Source organism: Staurois parvus, unplaced genomic scaffold (assembly GCF_062004578.1).
Source record: "Staurois parvus isolate SC_StPar_1 unplaced genomic scaffold, SC_StPar_1.0 ptg000025l, whole genome shotgun sequence".
NCBI classification, from domain to species: Eukaryota; Metazoa; Chordata; class Amphibia; order Anura; family Ranidae; genus Staurois; species Staurois parvus.
In genome coordinates, this window is record NW_028317821.1 from 30,783,691 (window position 1) to 30,806,667 (window position 22,977).

General features: G+C 40.8%; 1 protein-coding gene across 1 annotated transcript in view; it reads left to right on the forward strand.

Moving 5' to 3' along the window:
- Window positions 1–428: 428 nt before the first annotated feature.
- PLXNC1 (plexin C1) overlaps window positions 429–22,977 on the forward strand; it is a 159,777-nt gene continuing 137,228 nt past the window's right edge. Inside the window, exons 1-5 of the mRNA XM_089652672.1 lie at window positions 429–1,477; window positions 8,241–8,375; window positions 11,523–11,657; window positions 15,070–15,170; window positions 22,834–22,933. Of these exons, the coding sequence (XP_089508798.1) occupies window positions 539–1,477; window positions 8,241–8,375; window positions 11,523–11,657; window positions 15,070–15,170; window positions 22,834–22,933 (1,410 nt within the window). The 5' untranslated portion in view covers window positions 429–538. The remainder of the gene's footprint in view (window positions 1,478–8,240; window positions 8,376–11,522; window positions 11,658–15,069; window positions 15,171–22,833; window positions 22,934–22,977) is intronic.

The window sequence follows — 22,977 nt, forward strand, 5'->3', positions numbered from 1 at the left end:
CAAAATTTTGTAATAGAAACAAAGAAACTTTTTTTTCAAATTTTTTTTTCTATTTTGTTTATAGCGCCATAAATAAAACACCCAGCAGCGATTAAATACCATCAAAAGAAAGCTCTATTTGCATGAAAAAAAATTCATATGGGTAAAGTGTTGCATGACCATGCAATTTTCATTCAAAATGAGATAGAGCTGAAAGCTGAAAATTTGCCTGGGCATGAAGGGGGTATAAGTGCCTGGTAGGCAAGTGGTTAAAGCTTTTTATGTGCAGGAAAGGAGTTCCGGTTACACAAGGTCTCAGAATGTAAATTTCATGAAAACACTCCCTAGTTCCTTTTTAGCTAAAGTGATCTTTTTTTATCAAGTCGGTAATGGGCAGAGACATACAGGGGATATGTCAGCAAATTTTAGCTGTTGCTTCACTTACAATAGTTCAGGAAGCTGCAGTAAAATGGGAACTAGGCTCTTAATTCTATCATTTGCAGTGTTAGATTCCTGCTGAGTGTAGCACAGCTGCAGATATCTCACACGTTGGGCATCTATGGACCGTATGCGGGGGAACAGCAACTACAGGATGCCCATGCCTCTTTCTGCCAGCACTCTGCTGTGTCTTCTCATCAGATTTACAGATCCTGTGCTCAGTGAGGGATCCTTCAGATTCACTCATCCCATTCAAAATGTTGCAACTGGGAGGAAACATGTTGTAGTAGTTACAGAAGACAATCTGCATCTCTTTAATCATACGCTTCAAATTCAGGCAGTAAGACATCCATGGTCATTCGATGGAACAAACAGAAGTTGTCCAGGAAAAGAAGCGTCACAGGTGTACTACAACAAAATCTTACTGGTGTATAATGATATTGTGCTCAGTTGCTGGAATAAAAATTTAGGGGCATGCAGGGAGTACAGTGTCAATAACCTCACTCTTCTTAATGGATACGGTGACGATATTGTGTCCTGCAACCCCGAAGATACTGCTGCAGGCTTAATTTTTCAAAAAGACAACAAGATCTTCTTCATAACTGCTGCGCCTACCGTAAAGGGAACATTAGGAAGAAGGATGGTAGTATTAAGAGGGAAGAATGAAAACACGTTTATACTTCATGCAGCACTTGAACTCAAGACGGAGTCACTAGTCCTAAATGTTGTTGATGCATTTGAATGGAAGACAAAGTTTATATTTCCGTATCACCCACCTAATGAAATGAGTGCACGATTGTTAGTTGTGGTAGAAGACGATTCAACTCTTTCATTAAATTCCCAGTATAATCTGACATGTGGGACAGAGATTCAGAGAGGGCTGATTTTGTCTTCCTTTGCATTCAGCAGCTCAGGTAGTTTCTTCTGGGCTGGAATTTTTAGCACAAAGAATACTGCATCTCCAGATAAGACAGCTCTTTGCATCTACAACTTCACTATTCTGGGGGAGAGATCCAAAGGTTGCATTTATACAGACTTTTATGCTGATGAAGATTCCTGTGTAAGTATCAATGGCATTTTATTAGATTAATGTTATACTTGCAAGACAACTTGCCTAAATATATGTCATAACTATTGAGGAAATAGTACATATTACATTAACCACTTGCCTACCAGGCACTTATACCCCCTTCTTTACCAGGCCAATTTTCAGCTTTCAGCGCTGCCGCACTTTGATTGACAATTGCGCGGTCATGCAACATTGTACCCATATGAAATTTTGATTATTTTTTTCTCACAAATAGAGCTTTCTTTTGGTGGTATTTAATCGCCACTGGGCGCTTTACTTTTTGCGCTAAAAATAAAAAAAGTGTAAAAAATTAAAAAAAAAAAAAAAGTTTCTTTGTTTCTATTATAAAATTTTTCAAACAGGTATTTTTTCTCCTTCACTGATGTGCGTTGATGAGGCAGCACTGATGGGCACTGATAGGCAGCACTAAAGGGCACTGATAGGCAGCACTAATGAGGTGGCACGGATAGGAGGTACTAATATGCAGCACTGATAGGCGGCACTGATAGGTGACACTGATGATGGGTACTGATAGACGGCACTGACTGGCATCACTGCTGGGCACTGACTGGCGGCACTGACTGGCACAACCCCTGGGCACTGACTGGTGGCACTGACTGGCAGCACTGCTGGGCTGCACTGGTGGGTGGCACTGGTGGGCAGCACTGGTGGGTGGGCACAGGTGGGTGGCACTGGTGGGCACAGGTGGGTGGGCACAGGTGGGTGGCACTGCTGGGCACAGGTAGGTGGCACTTCTGGGCACAGGTAGGTGGCACTGCAGAGTGGCACAGGTGGGTGCACTGCTGGGCACAGGTGGGTGCACTGCTGGGCACAGGTGGGCGGAGCTAGTGGGTGGCACTGCTGGGCACTGATCATCAGGGCACTGATCATCAGTGCCCTGATGATCGGTGCCGATCCCCGCTCTGACAACTGCCGGTTCTCGGCAGTACTTTCCTCACGATCTGACAGCGTGAGGAAAGTGCAGCCGAGAACCGGCACTTGCATTTCCCTCTGATCAGCGTGTCATTGGACACCGCTGATCAGGTGGTAAAAGGCCGCTGTGATTGGTCTTTTACCACATCACGTGATCAGCTGTGTCCGTAGGACACAGCGATCACGGAGATCGCCGGGTGCGCGCCCCCTGGGGCGCGCAGGAGAGCGCGTTCTGGGAGGACGTCATATGATGTCCACTCAGAACTGGCCGGCCGCAGTGCAGCCGTCATTCGGCTATCTGCGGTCGGCAGCTAGTTAATAATTGCTTTTGTCACTGTATTGATATTTCTATCTAAGTCAGTTTCTAACCTTTAGTCTAAGTTTACACCTAAGCGTTTTCTGCAGTGTTTTGCTTTTTTCAGAAACGCACTACAGTCTATTTAACATGATTTCCTGTGGGATACGTTTACAACTCCGCGTTTTCACCTGGTGTGTTTTTTGGAAAGGGTTCAGGGACTTTTTTAACTGCAAAACATTGCATTTTTGGTGCTGTAGATTTCAATGGAAATGCCGCAGAAAAGCATGTAGTGCGTTTTTGCTGCATTTTGATGCATTTTTTTACATGTTTTTGATGCGTTTTTAATGAATTTTGCATTTTAATTTGCCTAGCAACAAGAAAAAAAACAGCAATACGCATCAAAAATGCATGTGCAGAAACACAAAACGCACCGCAAAAAGCACTGTAGAAACGGATCAAATGCAAACTGCATAGGTGTGAACCTAGCCTTGCTGTGTCCTACCATATATGAACCCGTGAGTGTTAGATATTACATAGCTGCCCTGTATAAAGTGTTCATGGCCTATATTTATCACCATAATTTCTAATTTTGTACACATATTTTCCAAACAGCTTCATGTTTTTTAAAATGCTAATGCTTTTTCCGATCTGTACTATTTACAGTTAGGTCCATATATATTTGCACAATTTTCATACTTTTAGCTCTGTATGCCACCAGAACAGGGGCAGACTGACCATTTGGAAACTCAGGCACTGCCCAAGAGCCCGGGGTCAGAAGGGGGCCCCATGAGATGCCCCTGGTACCTTTTTCATAGGCTTTTTTGAGTTTGGGCAAGAACACAGGGGCCCCATGATCCCCTATTGCCCGGGGGCCCCATGAGTTGCCAGTCCGCCCCTGCACCAGAATAAATTAAAATGAAACAATCTAAATGAATTTGCAGACTTTCAGGTTTAATTCAAGGGGTTGAATATAAATATCATGGATAAATTTTAGGAATTGCATCCATTTTTATACACAGTCCCTCCATTTTCAAGGGCTCAAATGCAATTGGACAAATGAATATAATCATAAATAAAATGTTCATTTTTTATATTTTGTTGAGAATCCTTTACTGGCAAAAGTCTGGAACCCATGGACCTTACCAAAGACTGGGTTTCCTCCTTTCTGATGCTTTGCCAGGCTCTATCTCCAATTTGGATGTACATACCCTCAAATTAAACCTGAGAGTGTGCACTTTCAGCCCATATCCATTATATAACTATAGCGTGAATATGTTTTGGTAAATACCTGAAAAATCTAAAATTGTGCCTGTGTTCAAATATATATGGACCTAACTGTATTTGCTAAACCTCTGTAGAAATTTAGAAACAGAAGAGTAATGGCAAAAAAATGCCCACATGGGTATGTCCTATTATTTTTTGGCTTGAGTAAAGTAGGGTTTTAGCCGCTTTCATTTTTTCTGGCCATCTGTGTCCCACTTGAGAGATTTTCCTTCACTTCCCCTTCCATAGCTAAAACAGGAAGTGAGAGGAAATTCATCCAAAGTGTAGGGATCCCTGGATGTAGCAAGGGTCACCAGAAGTAGTGCCCCTATTGGATGATTTCCCATCTTTTCCTGCTCTGGTGATAATCCCATATGTTTGATTTTATTTAATTTTCATTCTCAGTGACAATTATAAACAGGACAAAATGAGATGGTGAATCTTTCTAACGGGCACAGACAGCTATAAAAACTCAACAGGTGTTGTAATCCCTATCCACTCTATCCAAAACTAAATAAAAAGTTTTGCCCTTAGTTATACTTTAACTTTTGTCTTTTTGACTAAATATAGGTTAGAATGAAGCTGTGCACATTAGTAGTTAAAAAACTGAGAAATAATGTTTTATTACTGAACAGATAAAACTTGGAAATTGGTGTTAAAACCTAGCGTTGCATGACAGCAAATATAGACACTTGTATGTGTGGTGAAACTAGAAAACCACAATTTCTGCTTTCAGGATATTCATTATTCAAGCTGTGTGCAATATCAAACACAATGGAACATATTTGCTACAGGATGTAATAACAGATAAGGCAGTAAGAGGCTAGAAAAATTCTGTTATCTACTAATTAATGGACACATGAACTGAAGCTATATGGCAAATGCTTTGGATGACGTCGTCTTCTGTAAATGACTGTTGCTTGCCTTTCACATGAATCCAATAAATGTAATATTCTCTGCCATTGTCATTGCTGACCACTGCTGACAGCTGAATGACTGCCCTGCATATCTAATGGATCCTGTCATTTCTGAGTCATTGACATGGAATAAATATGCAGATCAGAAGCTCAGCTTTCACCTGCTGTACCCTTATTTTGGGTCTTTGAGCACTGAGTATAGGGCACTGAGGACAGGCCAGGTAACTAGCATTTTCAGAAAGACACAATACAAGTTCCCGTATTACTCTCATTGTTTTTCTTGAATCAAAATTGCCAGAGGGAATCTAAAAGCATGTTACTTGATATTACTTTTCTCAATGAGTGGGAAAAAGCTACATCAGGTAATTTTGACAGTCATAGGTGCTTGTTTGTTCATAGCTCATTTTTTTGTTCAGTAAACATGAGCCAGAACTAGTAAGAGGCCTTAACCACTTGCCCTCCAGAGGATTTACCCCCCTCCCTCCCAGGCCTTTTTTTGCAATATGGTGCTGCGTTAATTTAACTGACAATAGCGCAGTCATGCAACATTGCACCCAGATGAAATTTATGTCCTTTTTTTCGCACAAATAGAGCTTTCTTTCGGTGGTATTTTATTGCCTCTGTGGTTTTTATTTTTTGCGCTATAAAAGAAAAGACCAATATTTTTGATATTTTGCTATTAAACATGTCCAGTAAAAATTTTTAAAAATCAAGTTTCCTCAAAAAAATAGGCTAAAATGTATTCTGCGACATGTCTTTGCTAAAAAATATCCCAATATGTGTAAATTGATCGGTTTACATGAAAGTTACAGCATCTACAAATGGCGGTATAGATACTGGAATTTTAAAAAAAATATATACTAGTAATGGCGGCGATTAGCAATTTATAGCGGGACTGCAGGATTGCAGCAGGCATTCTGACACTGGGGGGAACTAACTGTCACTGACATCCCTAGTGACACCAATATAGTAATCAGTGCTAATAAAAAGCACTATTGACACTGTGCAGGAAGGGGTTAACATCTGGGGTGATCAAAGGGTTAACTTTGTACTGTTTTACTATAAGCTGTGTGTGTGCTTTACACTGTAAGCACAGTGCTTTGTATGGCTCTGCATAGCATTGGTGATACATTTCGATTGCTGGGTGCCGGTGGGGAATCACCAGCCGGGACCTGGTGAATAACAGTTGAGGCCACCAATGGTGGCACGGTTAGGGCTCCTGTGCCCCCTATTTGGACATGCACAATCATGAATAAATTTGTGATTTTGCGCACCCCTGTAGCAGTACTTCTGCTATAGGGCGGCGGGAAAATGGTTAAAGTGATTCTAAAGGCTTAAATTAAAATAAATAATAAACATGTCTATACTTACCTGCTCTTTGAAGTGGTTTTGCACAGAGTAGCCCAGATGGCTCTTGGGTTCCCTGCCGGTGCTCCTGGCCCCTCCCTCCTGTTGAGTGCCCAACAGCAAGCAGCTTCTCTGGATCGAGAGGGGACTTAGGTGAGTATTGGGGGGGGGGACTGCTGCACAAAAAGGGTTTTTTACCTTCATGCCTTTGCAACCACTTTAATTCTGAGGCTGTAGGCACAGGCGTGCCTAGGCACATTCACAAATTAGGAAGTACACTGCTACTTTTCCTGAGAAATTCATAAAATTACATTTTCAGTGTGCCTACATGCATGCAATGAATACATTTCTTGCAAACAGCTACCTACATATCACATTGAATATATTTAAATGCGATCTAGCTATGTATGTGACTTTGATAAACACAATGGAAGAACTTACAGGCATAAATGAAAACACAGTTTAAAGAGGAACTGAAATGTGACACTGTCTCCAAAAAGAGCAAGCAGAGGGCAAAAACTAGTATTTCCTGTCGTCTCCCTACAGCTGTTCTTTGCCCGTTACCGATTTACCATGCCTTATTGTGCACTGTGTCTTTACATGAAGGTGTCCATCTTAATAGTGGAACTAGGCTTTGCATTCTCATATCAGAGTTGTCACCTGATGACTGGTGATCTAATGACTGGTGGGGTAGTGATTAAGAAGCAGCAGGGGATTTTCAGAAATTGCACATCCATAGAATGTGTGAAATAAAAGCAAGGAGATGCTTGAACTGCAAGTCCTTGGGTACTGTTTCCTCTCCAGCAATGAGGGAGCAGCAAAGTAGTGAAATCACCAAACATCGATCCAGATCTCATGAGAGTGGAAGTCACAGGCAGCAAGGCCTTAAAAACAGATATAGTATACAGCTATTTTGGCTGTAGGTTTAGGAGTGACTAGCCATGTGCCAGAGAGCCTTCTACTATTTTTTTCAAGAGGAATTCAATGCAAAAAATAAAGCAGGCCATAGACAGTTGAAATCCGAAAATTCTGTTGAGAAAAAAACTAAAATAGCTCATGATTGTGCCATCAATTGTTTCCTTTCTCTAATAAAAATCCAGTAAAAAAATCCAAAATTGCATGGTGCAGCTTGCACATTAATAATGCGATAAACAAACAATATGAAATTCTCGTTTGGTTTTTGCATTGTCTATGGCCTGCTTTTGTGGTACTGCTTAGGAAGCCTTAACATTTTATGAATGTTACTTAGTACAGAATATCAAAGCTTCACTTTTTGAGTTTAGGCCAACCTAATACATTATGAATGATTAACTATCATTAAATGCACCTTTTGAAATTTGCCTTGATAGTAACATCTTGTTATTCCACTGTAGAGTAGAAGGGAGGGTTAGTAGTGTAAGCCAATCAAACTCTGATGTATGCATATGAGCTGATAAGGAATTTAATTGCACACTTTATTTGTTTGCACACAGTCATGTCAGGTTTCAAATTTTATAAAAATATAATAATTGTAAATATCTAACGGCTGGGGTTTGCTTTCTCATCGGTTTGACAAATTTTAGAATGGCCTTGATGCAGTCATTTAGGCTATATGTTTGCTATTAGTTGGGATACATCTCGATGGGTTTGCGGTGCGCAGGTTTTATGATATTTCAAAGTACTGAAACTCCTCCCCTCCACACCATCTGTATATGAAAGCATCTGCCATTTAATCCTGTTTCAAAAGTAACAGAGGAGAAGAAGGTCAAAACTATATAATTCCCATTACTAATTGAATCATAGAAACATTTGTTTGTATTATCACATCAAAATAATAAGTTGCTTATTTTGCATTATAGTAGTTTTCAATCTTTATTATCCTTTATATTATGCTATCAGTTACTATCTTTATGTATAATGTAGGACTGACTAAAAAAAAAATCACATTTCATATTTAATTTTGGTATGTTTATATTTTGTATCCTTCTGGTTTATTTTTCTGTATTTTGACTTATAGAACAAATATGATAATCCTTTGCCAATAAATTCTAAACCAACAATTACACATGGAGACTTGACTGCAGTATTTGTAACGGAAGCGCAGAAGACATTGGTTCTGTTTCTTGGAACTGGAAATGGCCAGTTGCTTAAGGTGAATCAATAAAATTTACTGCTACTGTAACATACATATAACATTAATGTTTATCTAAAGCCAATATATTTTGTGTATTAAATAAAGGTTGCAAGTATGAAAACCCCTGCTAGAGGGGATTCACCCTTTTTGTTTGCTACCCAGTTGCCTTCTCTGGGACATGACGTAAAGGAAGGAAAATCTCCCCAATGAGAAACAGGTGGAAAAAGATAACTTAAAGCTGAAGTTTGACCTGCTTATATTTTGTTTTCCCTTACCAAATCAAAATGCTAATTAAATAAATTTATAATTATAACCTTTCTGTTTTCATTACATACCTTATTTTAGACCTAGTGACATCAGCATTGGAACTCTGTGATTCTCTATACAATTCAGGCAGATCATTGCTGGTGGTAGGGGGCCAACCAGGGGCTGTACCTAGCTTCCTGAAAACACCACAGCACACTGTTTTAGCAGTTCTCAAGAGACCTCAGCCCTGATGCAAATAATGGGTGGACTATTGGTAGGGATTATGCAAATACTTCAGTTTACGAGCAACTGTAAATCAAATAGAGGCTAGGATGGCACCGTCCTTTTCTGTAAAGGATACAGTTTTAGTTCTGCTTTTAAAAATCCTATTTCCATTTTGCGGGAACAAAACCAAGAGCACTCATAACATAAAGGAAGCAAAAACAGAGACACACATAACACTGTGTTTCTAATTCTGGTTTCCAAGTGGCAAAACACCTGTAGGCCACAGTGAAGTGTTTTCAAACTAAGCCTGCCTTCCACCACACATTCAGCTCTTATTGCAACCCTGCTGTCTTCTTTTCCATATCTCCCTCACACAAATCCCTCCCAAAATGTGGCCAAACCAACATGCTCACCTTCTCACACACACTGCCCTTCCTCTGCTGTGCTGGAGCCTGGCCCACTCATAACCAGCAGGTAGAGCTGCACAATGGTGGCAACTCCTCCACAGACTGCTGCCAGTCCATCACTATATATACACACTGCAATGTGTACTGCAATGTGATACTGTGGGATCAAGAAAATGGGATTTTTGACTTGCCTGTTGTCAGCACCTGTGGTAGTGAGCCCTTGTAGATAGTCAACTTGGGGTTCCCCAGGGCACAGAGTCTAAGCCCCAGCCTGCTTCTTCACCAGAACCCCTGATGCTGGGGATGGACTTGCAGCAAGCTGGGACCAGGTCGCGGTCCCCAGGTACGCCCAGCTGAGGATGAGGAGACTGCTCGTAGGAGCAGAGTCCAATGGGAGGAGACAAACGGAAATCCAATAGACTAGCTGAGGTCAGGACTGGAGGAAAACAAGCACAGTCAGAGAACGAAGCTGGGGTCGGTACACGAGTAGTCACATTGGGGAACTGGAGAACGTGCAGAGAAGGGCAACCAAACTGATAATAGGCATGGAGGAGCTCAGCTATGAGGAAAGATTAGAGGAACTGAATTTATTCTCTCTTGAGAAGAGGAGATTAAGGGAGGATATGATAAACATGTAGAAATACATCAGTGGTTCATATAGTGAACTTGTAGAGTTATTCACCCTGAGGTCATCACACAGGACAAGGGGGCACTCTTTACGTCTGGAGGAAAAGAGATTTAATCTCCAAATACAGAAAGGTTTCTTCACAGTAAGAGCTGTGAAAATGTGGCATAGACTCCCTCAAGAGTTGGTTCTGGCCAGCTCAGTGGATTTAAAAAAGGCCTGGATCCTTTCTTAGATACACACAATATAACTGGTTATTATTTATAGGTAAAGTTGATCCAGGGAATATCCTCTCAGGGGATCAGGAAGGAATTTTTCCCCTGCAGGAGCATATTGGATCATGCTTTGCTGGGTTTTTTTTTGCCTTCCTCTGGATCAATTGTGGGTGTAGGATTATAACTCTTTTTTTTTGTTGAACTGAATGGCCTTTTTTTCAGCCATACTATGTAATTGTGGAATGTGCACTAGTTTTTTTGATGCTCAGAGCCAGGGCTTTCACTGCAGCACATCCTGTGAATCCCCCTCCTTCTAATACACTAGGATCAGCTGAGGTCACTGGCTCTGAGAAGTGAGAAGTAAGCCCAGGACCAGTGCTCTACACCCCTATTTGGCATTTCTCAGAGTCCACCCCTGCCTGACACAATGCTGTCGGCAGCAACATTCCTCCTTGCCCTGTGCTGCTGAAGTGTGGGTTAGGAGTTCCATGTGTTAGATGCTGTTTAGTTCCTAGTGCTAGATGCTGTATAGTTCCTAGTGCAGTGACACTCTTCTGCTTTGTGCAAGTTCCCTGATTGGAGGTGTGCTGACAGCTCTGCAATCATGTCACTACACCTCTGTTCAAGCAGCTTGCTAAAAGTAGCAGTGTCAGTGTTTCAGCAGTGTATAATCTCATAGATCTCCTATCCAGGGCCATGGATAAGGGGGTACCACCAGTTCTCCTGTACAGGGCCCAGGCCAGCAGAGGGGCCCAGACAGCTGGGTGAATTGGATGTGGGCAGGGAGAGTGATCGGCGCAGCGCGGGGCAACTACTGGAACTGATCCCCTATATGGCTCTCTCTGCAGCAGCTGAAAGATGGCTTCTCCCTCCCACTGGCTTTCAACTGCTGCAGAGTCATACAGAGAAATGGTTACAGTAATTGCCCCACCCCGGTGCACCCATCACCCTCCCTGTACACCAGAACAAGTGACCACATTCAAAGACTTTTCCTTTATTCCTGTTCCAGTGTCAATCCAAAATGTTTACGTTTTCCTCACCTTCAGTCTCAGTGACAATGGGACTAGGTCAATAGGACAAATAGAAAGGGTAGACTTCCACACTGGGAGCGATAATAACCTGATAGATCTTCTAACCTTTCCCCACTCCATCCAAAATGAGAAAGCCTGACAGATCTTTTAACCTTTACCAAGTCCATGCAGAATAAAAAAATTACCTTAGATATACTTTCAAAATTAACAGTTATTCATCATTGTTGGTGTTTATTTTTATCCATATACTATATGATGCTTTTCATAGCCAGTATCAATAGTACATGCAGTGGTTGTGAAATTATTGATTTGTATAGACCAAAAAAATACAACTGTATATAATAACTATGTAACTTACTGACAACAGAAAGATCTTTTTTATTTTTTATTTCAATTCTAATTATGCCCAAATTCAGGTTATTTTGGATTCAAGCTATACAGCAAGCTGTCCACAAATTTTACATGAATTTGAAGATGAAGCTGCAGTCTTCAGAACAATGCACCTTGACCCTGTTGACAATACTTACCTGTATGTAGCCACTATCAATGAGGTTGGTATTTTCTACTTGCTACCGTGATATCATAAGCATGTTAAATTCAATGCAGAATATGTTTTAAGATTTAGAGGCCAAGAAAGGTTACAGCCACAACTGCCAGTAGAAAAACCCACAGATAACCTAAGGAGAAATACAGGCTGCTCTGGAAAAATACAGTGTTGTTGTTTCAAGGAGCACAATATGACGATCCTTGAACACAGATGAGTTGTATGGTCAAGTTGCCATAAAGAAGCCTTTACTGCACAAATTAAAAGCCTTTACTGCCACAAAAAAGCCCAGTTACAATATGCCTGACAACACCTTGACACGCTTTTTTGTGGCATTGGCACAATAAAGTCTTCTTTATGGCAACTCTACCATGCAGTTCATTTTTGTCGAAGTATCATCATATTGTGCTCCTTGAAAACAACCACACCATCTTTTTCCAGCAAACGAAAACACAGCTTCCAGCAGCAAACCAAGACTGACTTAGCTTCAGAAAACACAACACAAAAAGTCTGCTTGTCTTCAGCACAAATAAAATGTAAGGAATGCACAGTTCATGTAAGGGATTTACCCCAAAGTTAGGAAGTCCAGCTTCAGTTGTTTGGCAACTTCCAGGACACAAGCAACACTCAGGCAGGTGTCATTTCTCTAAACTGTTATCACTCCACACTAGGAGCTTCTTGTCTTTTGTGCTGCTTCCTGGAGGCTACTTAACCCCATTGCGACCAAAGTCTCTATAATCAGGGGTGGAGGTTCTTCCGCAATTCCAGGTCCCAAATAAGCAGTTAACAATGCAGAGAGTACTGCAAGTCATTTCTCACTTTATGTTTGATTATCCCAGGATCCCTCATTCTACATGGGGGAGATCCCTGCTTACACCAAACTTTTCCCTTAAAGGGACCACAACCCAAATATAAGTGACACTGTCAGGAATGGTCTTATCTCTGGTAGTGCTGGGGCTTACCTGCCATGTGGGCTGCAGTACCAGTGCTGGCCAGTGGGTGCTCTCAGCAGCCAGTGTCTAACTCCTGCAATCAGGCCATCACCTGAGGCTGATTGCAGGAGGTGTATTTAAGCAGGACCAGGCCTGCAGTCAGTGCCTTGGTGTATTGCTCTCTTGTGCCCTGTATCCTGATCCTGTATCCTGCCTGCTTAACTCTCTGCTTTGACCCTGACTCCGCATGAACTCTGCCTGTACCGACCTCGGCTACTCCTGACCACTCTCCTGCCTGCTCCTTGTCTGCCCATTAGCTAACGACCCGGCCTGCCCAACTACGTTTGGTGTTGTACATATTGTTATCTGTTGGAGGTTTGGTTTTGTTTGCACTATGTTTATGTTTAGCCTTGCACTGCGTTTATGTATTGTTTAGCCTTTAATAAATTGTATTGTTTTATACTATACCTGAAGTCTGCATTTCCCTGTGTCAGTCCACACATCTCTGGTCATACCCGGATTCCTGACAGACACATAGCATCCATACAGGACCCATCCTCGGTGTCCTGCACAATATGTACTGTATATAAATATATATACACTGCTCAGAAAAATTTAAGGAACACTTTTTAATCAGAGTATAGCATTAAGTCAGTTAAACTCCAAGGATATTGATCTGGTCAGTTAAGTGGCAGAGGGAGATGTTAATCAGTTTCAGCTGCCTTGGGTGTTAAATTACCTCCTTTAGTGAGCCCTGTGCTCACTGCCCTGCACCATAGAGCTCGATTGGCATTTGCCACTGAACACCAGAATTGGCAGGTCCGCCACTGGTGCCCTGTGCTTTTCACAGATGAAAGCAGGTTCATCCTGAGGACATGACAGATGTGAAAGGGTCTGGAGAAGCTGTTGAGAACGTTATGCTACCTGTAACATTGTTTAGCATGACCGTTTTGGTGGTGGGTCAGTGATGGTCTGGGGAGGCATATCCATGGAGGGATGCACAGACCTCTACAGGCTAGACAATGGCACCCTGACTGCCATTAGGTATTGGGATGAAATCCTTGGACCCATTGTCAGACCCTACACTGGTGCAGTGGGTCCTGGGTTCCTCCTGGTGCATGACAATGCTAGGCCTCATGTGGCGAGAGTATGCAGGCAGTTCCTGGAGAATAAAGGAATTGACACCACTGAATGGTCCCCACGCATGCCTTACCTAAATCCAATAGAACACCTTTGAGATATCATGTTTTGGTCCATCCGACGGCACCAGAGTGCACCTCAGACTGTCCAGGAGCTCAGTGATGCCATGGTCCAGATCTGGGAGGAAATACCCCAGGACACCATCCGTCGTCTCCTTAGGAGCATGCCCCCAATCTTGTCAGGCATGCATTCAAGCACGTGGGGGTCATACAAACTGAGTACCATTTTTAGTTGCTGCAATGAAATTTCAGCAAAATGGACTAGCCTGCTGTATCTATTTTTCACTTTGATTTTTTTGTCTTTGAATTCAGTCCTCTGTAGGTTGATAATTTTAATTTCCATCAAACGATGGGGCGTCATTACGTTCCTAACACATTACCCAGTCCATATCATTATAGATATCCAGCATGAGATTTTTCCTCATTGAGATCTGATGTGTTTTCAAAGTGTTCCTTTAATTTTTTTGAGCAGTGTATATACAGTATATGATCATACTTTGTCTTCTTGGAGTGCTTTTCCCTCACTTTCAGGAAGTGCAAAGAAGAGTTATTACTTCTTATTGATGTCTGTCCCAATAGAAAACTCTACTGTCCACGTCTAAGGCATCATAGGCGCAGAAAATCTTTACAATGAATTCATAGAAAGAAGTACAAAGCTGACAGACAGCTAACTTTTTCCTAGTCTGAACTAAAAGTAAAAAAAATGGTTAGTGTTACAACTAGATGTTGGCAAATAACTATTTTAGTAGCATTTACAGGTCATTGCTTCTTTTTAACCTTTTTTGTGTGGAACTACTGAAACTCTGACACATTTTGTGGAGAAGGAATGCTTCCATATGGTTCATGAGTTGCAGGATGCAGTTTTGTAGATCAAAGATGCACTTTTGTCCACCAAGGTGTTGAAAAAGGTTCGCAATCAGTTTTTAGGAGCCCTGTGCCATATCTAGAACATTCAGGTTACTGGGTTTTGTGATATTAGAAATTGACAACAGTAGTTGTCACAATGGTTACTGTTGTAGTCACTTTTTATGCAGTGTGAGAGTGTAATAATAAAATAATACATCTGCTTAGTCAAACCTTGTCAAAATTACAGAAATAGCATAACAAAACAATATAGCTGAAAAAGATTGTGAACATTGTGAAGGATACTGGAGAGTTGAACCACATATCAACTTTTTATATGTCTTGGGTACCCTTAAGCTGTATATACAGAATAAAAAGCCAAATAGCTATTATCACCTTATGTGTTTTATTTGTAGTATGCTAAAAATATCTCTTGTTTGTCTAGATTAAACGGGTGAGAATTGCAACATGTGAACAATATCAATCATGTAACGAATGCATGGCTGCAGCTGATCCACACTGCGGGTGGTGCCAATTACAGAAAAGGTTTGTTAATTGAGATCTTATACAAATAATCTTATTCAAAAAGCTTAACAGTCAACCAAAAGGCTTGCCATACATAGGCAGACCTTTTATGCATTTTGATAAAGTATAGGATTTGTACTTATTTATGTTACAATTTCTGCCAACATTTTCTGTTTTTTATAACTACCTTTTTTTCTTAACAAGAGAAGAAACATTCTTAAGGCTTGTGTACATTGTACATGGGCTTCTGTTTGCATCAGACCTGTTTATCTCCCCATAAGCCTGGGTTCACACTACAGCGGTTGCGGAAATCCCATGTAATTCACACAGGGACTGTACTTCATTCCTGTACAAATCACATGCGATTTGTATGCGGTGCGATTAAAGCCATGCATTTTGTATGGCTCTATTCGCAACGTACCCGCACCAAAAAGGTGCAGGACCCTTTTTTGGACCGCACTAGAATCGGATCGCATAGGTATTCACACCTATGCGATCTGATTCTGCACATCACACCGCGTTTTGTGGACCGATGTGGGGGTGTTGTTAACTTAACATACACACCCGCATCGGTCCGTGTGAACGGGATGCGATTGTGATGCGGTGCGGAATTTGCACTGAAAACGCTGTGAATTCCGCACCGCATCAGTGTAAACAAAGGATAAAAGTCAATGGAAATGAAAAATCAGCTTAGGAGGAGGTCAGATATACCTGTAAGCTGGGCAATGGGTGGGCAGGTGGGGCAGCTGCCATGGGCACAATGGTTTACTGTAGGGATGGGGGGCATTTCTTCTGTTACAAGGCTGAAAGAAGTAATGATAGCGGTAGTTATTTTGATAAGAGAGTGACTGCAGGCCGTAGAATCCACTAAGCCTGCACATTATGATGGGGGTGAAAGGGGCACAGTTTGGAATCTTTGCCCTGGGTGCTGGATAACCATGTCCCAGCACTGCCTGTCAGGGAAGGGTTTCAAACTGATATGCTGCATTGGCCATCTACTCAGACTCTAGGATGCATAACAGTCAAGTTCAAAAACATAGCATTTAAGCTACTCTTTGGCATTTTGATATGCCTCCACACAACAAATGTTTGTGCTGGCAATAGGTTCATGCACTAAGGCTGGAGTGTTCATACAGACATTCAGTGGAGCTATCCTTCCTCCACCAATTAGTGTCCTTTGAACAAGTTGTCATCTTGGTGTCCTATGAACAAGCTTGCTTTTCCACAGTTTTGAAATATAAAACTATGCCATTAGTATACAAACAGCTTGTAAATCAAATTGAGATGAAGCAGACCTGTTCCCTGCCCACATGTCTCTATCAGTGGTGTTCAACTTTAAAGGGTCCAAGGGCCACATTTGTATCCACAAGTTTAGTAGAGGGCTGTATCTATGTCAACGTCTTACTATACCTTGTCCAGATGTAATGCCTATGAAATGTGTTGGCCTTGGACCCTTTGTTTCTTGGGTAATTTTTACAATAAAGTATTGTTGCCCAAATGTCAGGAGCATGAGAAATGACTGATATATTTTCTCTAAGCTAAAGGAACAGAGTCACAAGATATTAGACTGCTTATAGCCAGATAAGAACTTGTTTGTGGGATTGAACGTGTTCATCACATCTAGTAATGTTACATTAGAAGATAAGAACCTGTTTAAAGATGTCTACTTGCTTGAGAAGTTGGAAATCTTTACGTTTAGGGTAGATAAGAAGCTGACCTGAAGCAAAAGTGTGACTGTTTAGATAACGATATTGATTCAATATGGTGGCTGGGCGTGACTCTGTTATCCTCAGAACCTTTCTGCTAGCTCCTCCTAGAGTGGGTGTCGCACCCGCCCACTTCGGGAAAGCTGCCAGGAAAATGGTTTAAAAGCCAGGAGTTTAAATGGGATCGATTGGGAGCCTCCTAGTGACAGGGGACGCTCTGGCTCTGGGACTCTTGCAAAGGCTATATGGGCTCATCGATTGGTCATGCTTACGGCTTCCCCATGACCCACTGTGCAGTATGGTTCTGATGGGATTTGTTCCTTCCCGCCTTCACATAGCTTTGGTAATGTATTAATTCTATGATGTGACGCTGTCATATAATGTGTCTGTTTCATGCTGGAATGCTCAAATTATTATTGGTGTGTTATTATGCAGATTGTGATGACTATAAGATATATCCTCCTGTGTGTCCTGTGATAATAAAAGTGGAGGTTTTGACAGTGCAAGAATATTGCAGTTGGATTCTGTTATTTCTTGGAGTGCCGGGTGAATGCTATGACGTGTCAGGGCAAGTGTTCATTTGGTAGAGGGTCTTTCACATGTGTAGAATATGTAATGATGTAAATGCTGGTTAAAAGTACCTGCTTATGTGACTACCTGTTGATTGTGTGTGTATATGACTTGCTTTTAGTTATTGCACCTAGCATCGCCATTACACCAGATTACAAAGCTCCCTAGCAATGCCTACAAAAGGTCTTCTGGCAGGTAAGGATGTCATTGTGTGTCCCCTCAATACAACTGGACCACAGTAGTGAAGACCTCAGTATCTTAGTTCTTAAAGGAAATTTCAAAACTATCCAGGAAAGGAAAACTTTCGAACTAACAATTATATTTCTATTGGATACAAAAGATAACAGCTTTAATTTGGACACGGGATTCCTCACTCATTATTCAACAAGCACCCCCCCCCCCCGAACCCCCGTTTTTGCTTTTGCTGTGTCTTATCTCTAGTCTAATCCTAGTTTTATAACCATTGCTGTGTACATTTGTTGTGTGTTTTTTTCATTTTTTTTTTCCCTCCTCAGAGATTGTTTCTTTTAACATTCTGCCAAAACTTTGCGAAGTAGTACTGCTTGGACCTTGACGAAGGGGACATACCCCGAAAGCTTGTCCTGAAAATTGTATGTTAATGCAAACAAGAAAAGTAACAAGGACAGTACTCAATTGTTTCTGTCCCCTCAATACAAATTTTAATATACAATTTTTTTCTTTTCTCTAGAGTTATGTTTTTGTTACAAAGCCTCTATTTGAATTTAGCAAGACAAAATAGGAATGCAAAATTAAAAAGCTTACAAACAAAAAAGAAACTGCAAACAAAATGTTAAGGAAAGAATGGGGCAAATTAAAAGCTAATTAGGGTTTAAATAGGGTTAATAACATTTTTTATAGGTAAGGTAGCATTAGATTTCATTGGTCAAACTGACAGCTCAGTTCTGTAGGCATCACAAGGACTGCAACTTTCCCTGTCTAATCATCAGAACTTCATAAAAGCTATTCTCCCTGCTGTTTATTTTGTGGCTGAGCAGGTGGTTGTCCCTGACCTCAGAGCTCTGCAAAATTCTTCTTCTTCTTCCCTTTGTCTTCAGCACATGGCTGAGTTCATGTCCTTTGTTCCCTCCCCCTACTTCCTGCCAACATCATTTCCTGTTGCATGAGTGCCCTGGGCCATTCAAACAGGTTTATTGGCATATGTTAAAGGGATGCCTAACTTCTAAAAACAGTTCATGGTATCCAAAATACACCATTCCATATATTTATATAGAAATCACTAAAATAACCATAGCAACACAGTCATCAGGTATTTTCTGTACTGGATGAAAAAGTTCTAAAAAGTGGGAACTCTACTATTTGGTAAGCTGCAATATTTGACATTTCTGTTTTCTGTTTAGACATGCTTTAAACCTAATAAACCTTATTTTTATTCTGGCCACTAGAGTCATTACTGAGAGATTCAATGATGCACCTCTTGCCTTTGTGATATAATGCCAATTGACTAGGCCACCCTTTTAACCTGGGTACCCAAGCACCCTGGGGTGCCTTCAGGCTCCATCAGGGATTCCTTGGCAGTATCCTTAAAAAGTGCCCAAAAATTGTATACAAGCCAGCAGGTGAATCAAGCCTGCCTTTTACTTCACAAAGCCACAGGTTTTCATTGTGCACTTTTATGACCTTCTAGCTTCCGGATTCCTAACAACCAATTACATAATCAGTTTATAAGGAGGACATTAGGTGCCTCCACAACATCCTTATTTACCCCTCCCTGCCCCTCTCTGTTAGCACTGGGGTCGCATTAGCTGAGTGATAGACAGAAACTGATCAAGAAACACTGAAATACTAGTCAGTTCTATTGTGTGCAAAGGTATATTTGGAAGAAAAAATCACCTCTAACATTGGGTGTACTATGTGTGTGGATGTTGCTGTGTTATGTAAAACTGTTAGTTTAGTTTTTTTATGTTTTAGAACGGGGTGCCTCGAGATTGTCCATAATTTTAAAGGTTGCCTTCACTGAAAAAAGGTTGAGATACACTGGACTAGGCTGACTCAAGACTCCTCTAAAACCGAAACTAACCATGAATCGACTTCCTAAATCCACAGATAGACATTGGGCAAATATGTACTGTATCTTTTTCTAAAAAGAGATGTCACTTTACTTGCAGCTTTCTTAGTACAGATGAGCACACCAGAGAGGAAGCAGCACACACTTTCTGCTCCTTGGGTGACCTCCAATCACTCTGTGGGGTTCATTTCTAAGGGCACTGGGGCTTTCTTGCCCCTGTATGACATACTGTAACTGTACAATTAAGTGTTTACAACTACAAATTAGTTTAACCACTTACCTACTGGGCACTGTCACCCCCTTCCTGCCCAGGCCAATTTTCAGCTTTCAGCACTGTTTCACTTTGAATGACAATTGTGTGGTCATGCAACACTGTACCCATATGAAATTTTTATAATTTTTTTTTACACAAATACAGCTTTCTTTTGGTGGTATTTAATTGCCACTGGGTGTTTTATTTTTTGTTCTATAAACAAACAAAAAAAGCAAAACATTTTAAAATAAAAGTTTTTCTTTGTTTCTATTATAAAATTTAGCAAACAGGTAATTTTTCTCCGTCCCTGATGTGCGTTGATGAGGCTGCACTGATAGGAAGCACTGATGGGCACTGATAGGCATCACTAATGGGCACTGATAGGCAGCACTGATAGGCGGCACTGATGAGGTGGCACGGATAGGCAGCACTGATAGGAGGCACTGATAAGCGGCACTGATGAGCTGGCAGTGATGATGCTGCACTGATGGGCACTGATGAGCACTGATGGGCACAGGTGGATGGCACTGCTAGGTAATGCTGGGCACAGGTGGGTGGCACTGCAGAGCACAGGTTGGTGGCACTGCTGGGCACAGGTGGGTGGCACTGCAGGGCACAGGTGGGTGGCACTGATGGGCAAAGGTGGGTGGCACAGGTGGGCAGCACTGCTGGGCACTGATAATTATAGCAGTGATCATCAGTGCCCTGATGATCAGTGCCGATCACTTCTCTGACAATTGCCAGTTATCGGCAGTACTTTCCTCACGCTGTGCAGCCAATAACCGGCAACTGTATTTACCTGATGATCTGCTGTGTCATTGGACACAGCTGATCACGTGGTAAAAGGCCACAGTGATTGGCCTTTTACCGTATAACGTGATCAGCTGTGTCTGTAGGACACAGCAACCACTGGTGGCAGCGCTGGGGGAGTGCAGGGGGTGTGTTCTGGAATGACATCCATGGACTAGACAGCCGTGCTGTAGCCATCCTTCAGCTATAGTGCGCTAGGGAAGAAGTTAAGGTGCATTTAAGGTGTCATTTTCATTTTTCTTATCTTTATTGTCTATTTTTATGGTATAGCATTTTTAAACATACAGTAGATTCAAGTGTTATTAAACCAAGACTACAGATGTAAGCTTTCTGGAAATTTTGAAGCCATGAAAATGGCCTCAAAAATGTTTTTTCCATTTTTTTTCCTGAATTTTTTTTTTTTGTAAATTCAACGTTGAGTAGTTTTACAAATTGAATGTAATGTAATTTTGTTACACTTGGAATGTAAAATGCAGTGTATATAAGAATATTATATTTAAATATAAGTACAGCCTATTCAGTAAATAAACTAAACTGTTAGAACTTTTTTTAAATGAACTAAAAGCTTTTCACATTTTTTTTATTACAAATGGATTAACAGGGACTGTATATTTTCAGAATGTTTCAACTATTAATGGGAACAAGTAACCACTCCCCTTTCTCTCAAAAGCAACAAAAAAAGCAAGAAACCATCTTCATAAAAAAAAATCAAACTTGCCCCTTAGCACCTCTGGCATGCCAAGATGTGTTTGCCATCCATGAAATATTTGGAAAAGAATATTTCTCACAATATTTGCAAATTACAGCTTTGCTCTCAGCATAAATTTCGTTGTGGAAATGTTTCTAAACTCTAGATGGTGGTCTTACCCTTTTGCTGAGAGAGGGAAAAGAAAACCAATGTACTGACCAGACTATAAGTAAACGTTATGCTGTAATGGTGGAGGACATTAATAGGAATCATTTAAAGGTTATAAAGATAAATGAATTTACAGCCAAATTTATCTTCCTACCTGTCAATTAAGGCCTGAGAGGAGGACAGAAACTATCATCTACTGCATCCCAACAGTTACTCAACTGTAAAAGGTATAAGATGGAGCCCACAAGCAAACTAAATTGAAGCCTTTCCCCTGCGGTGCCCCCTAGTAGAAGTGTATATTTGTCTTGTTTGAGAACTGCATTGAGAAGAACAGTTTTACTTGAATTGTATCCCAGGATTTGCTTGTCTTCAGCCGAGAGAACTTACAATTTAAGACTTTACATAAAGTCTCAGAAATCTTTCATTAAGGTCTTCATGTTGTATAGTTTGAATACCATATCATAAATATATTATTGTAAAAGAACATTTTCCACACGCTTTTATTTTTATTTTTCATATTTTATAACAAAACCCCAAAAAACAGCTTTGGAAAAAAAATTTTAAATTGTTTTTTTCCAGGCATTCCCATCTCTGACCCAAACAATGAGAAACTCGAATTACATGCTATGTAACAGAGTGTGCATACTCACAAAGCCACTAAAGCATTCATTTTGTGTAGAGTGAAATATTCCTGGTTGATCCTGCCTTTAACTGTCCCTCCCATCTTCTCTGTGTCCCCACAGTAGCCTGGTGTACACCAGTTGTTGTCACCTACTGAGCATGCTCCAGTTTCAGTTCCCTTCTAAGCTTTTCATTTCCTCTATTTTCTTATCTGTGCAGGCCACATGACTATAGAATCACTCATGTGGGTGTATACAGAATGGTAAATGACACTCTCCTCCCTCCCTCCCTCCCTCCTTCCCTCCCTCCTTCATTTCCTCCTATTGCTAAACACAGTTAGGGTGGGATATAGTATGCTCGTTGATTACATTCACTAAGAAATTCCCAAAAAAATCTTAGTTTTAATATAAATCAGTATTGGATGCAGATACTGTTTGAACAAAATGAAAGCTAGTGTCAACCATCTTTGATCTTGCCTACACCATATAAGTGTACAAATAATATACATTTGATGTTCAATAAAGGTTTACATGGAGCTGTAAAACAGTCTTTTGATATTGATATTAATTTTTTATTGCATTTCTGAAACTGTTTTTTTTTATGTGGTTGGCACAGTACCAATCAGGGCTGTGCAGGCACAGACTCATACTGTAGCAATTGAAAGACAGTGGCATGATATATTTGATTTATGTGAATGAATTGTGGTCAATAACACTTCACTCTTTAGTATCACTTTAACTAATCTGGGGAAGTATGGTTAAATCACATTTAAGTCAATATAATAATACTTTATTGCATTTGGTTTTATTGTATATTATTAGGTGTTCCATGAAGGCAGAATGTGTGGAAAATTGGATTGATAAATCCGAGGAATATGGAAAATGTTTGGGAATCCATGTTATTTCTGTGAATGAGAGCCAGGTATTCCTTTCAATGACATGCTGCTTATGTGATACACTTTCACT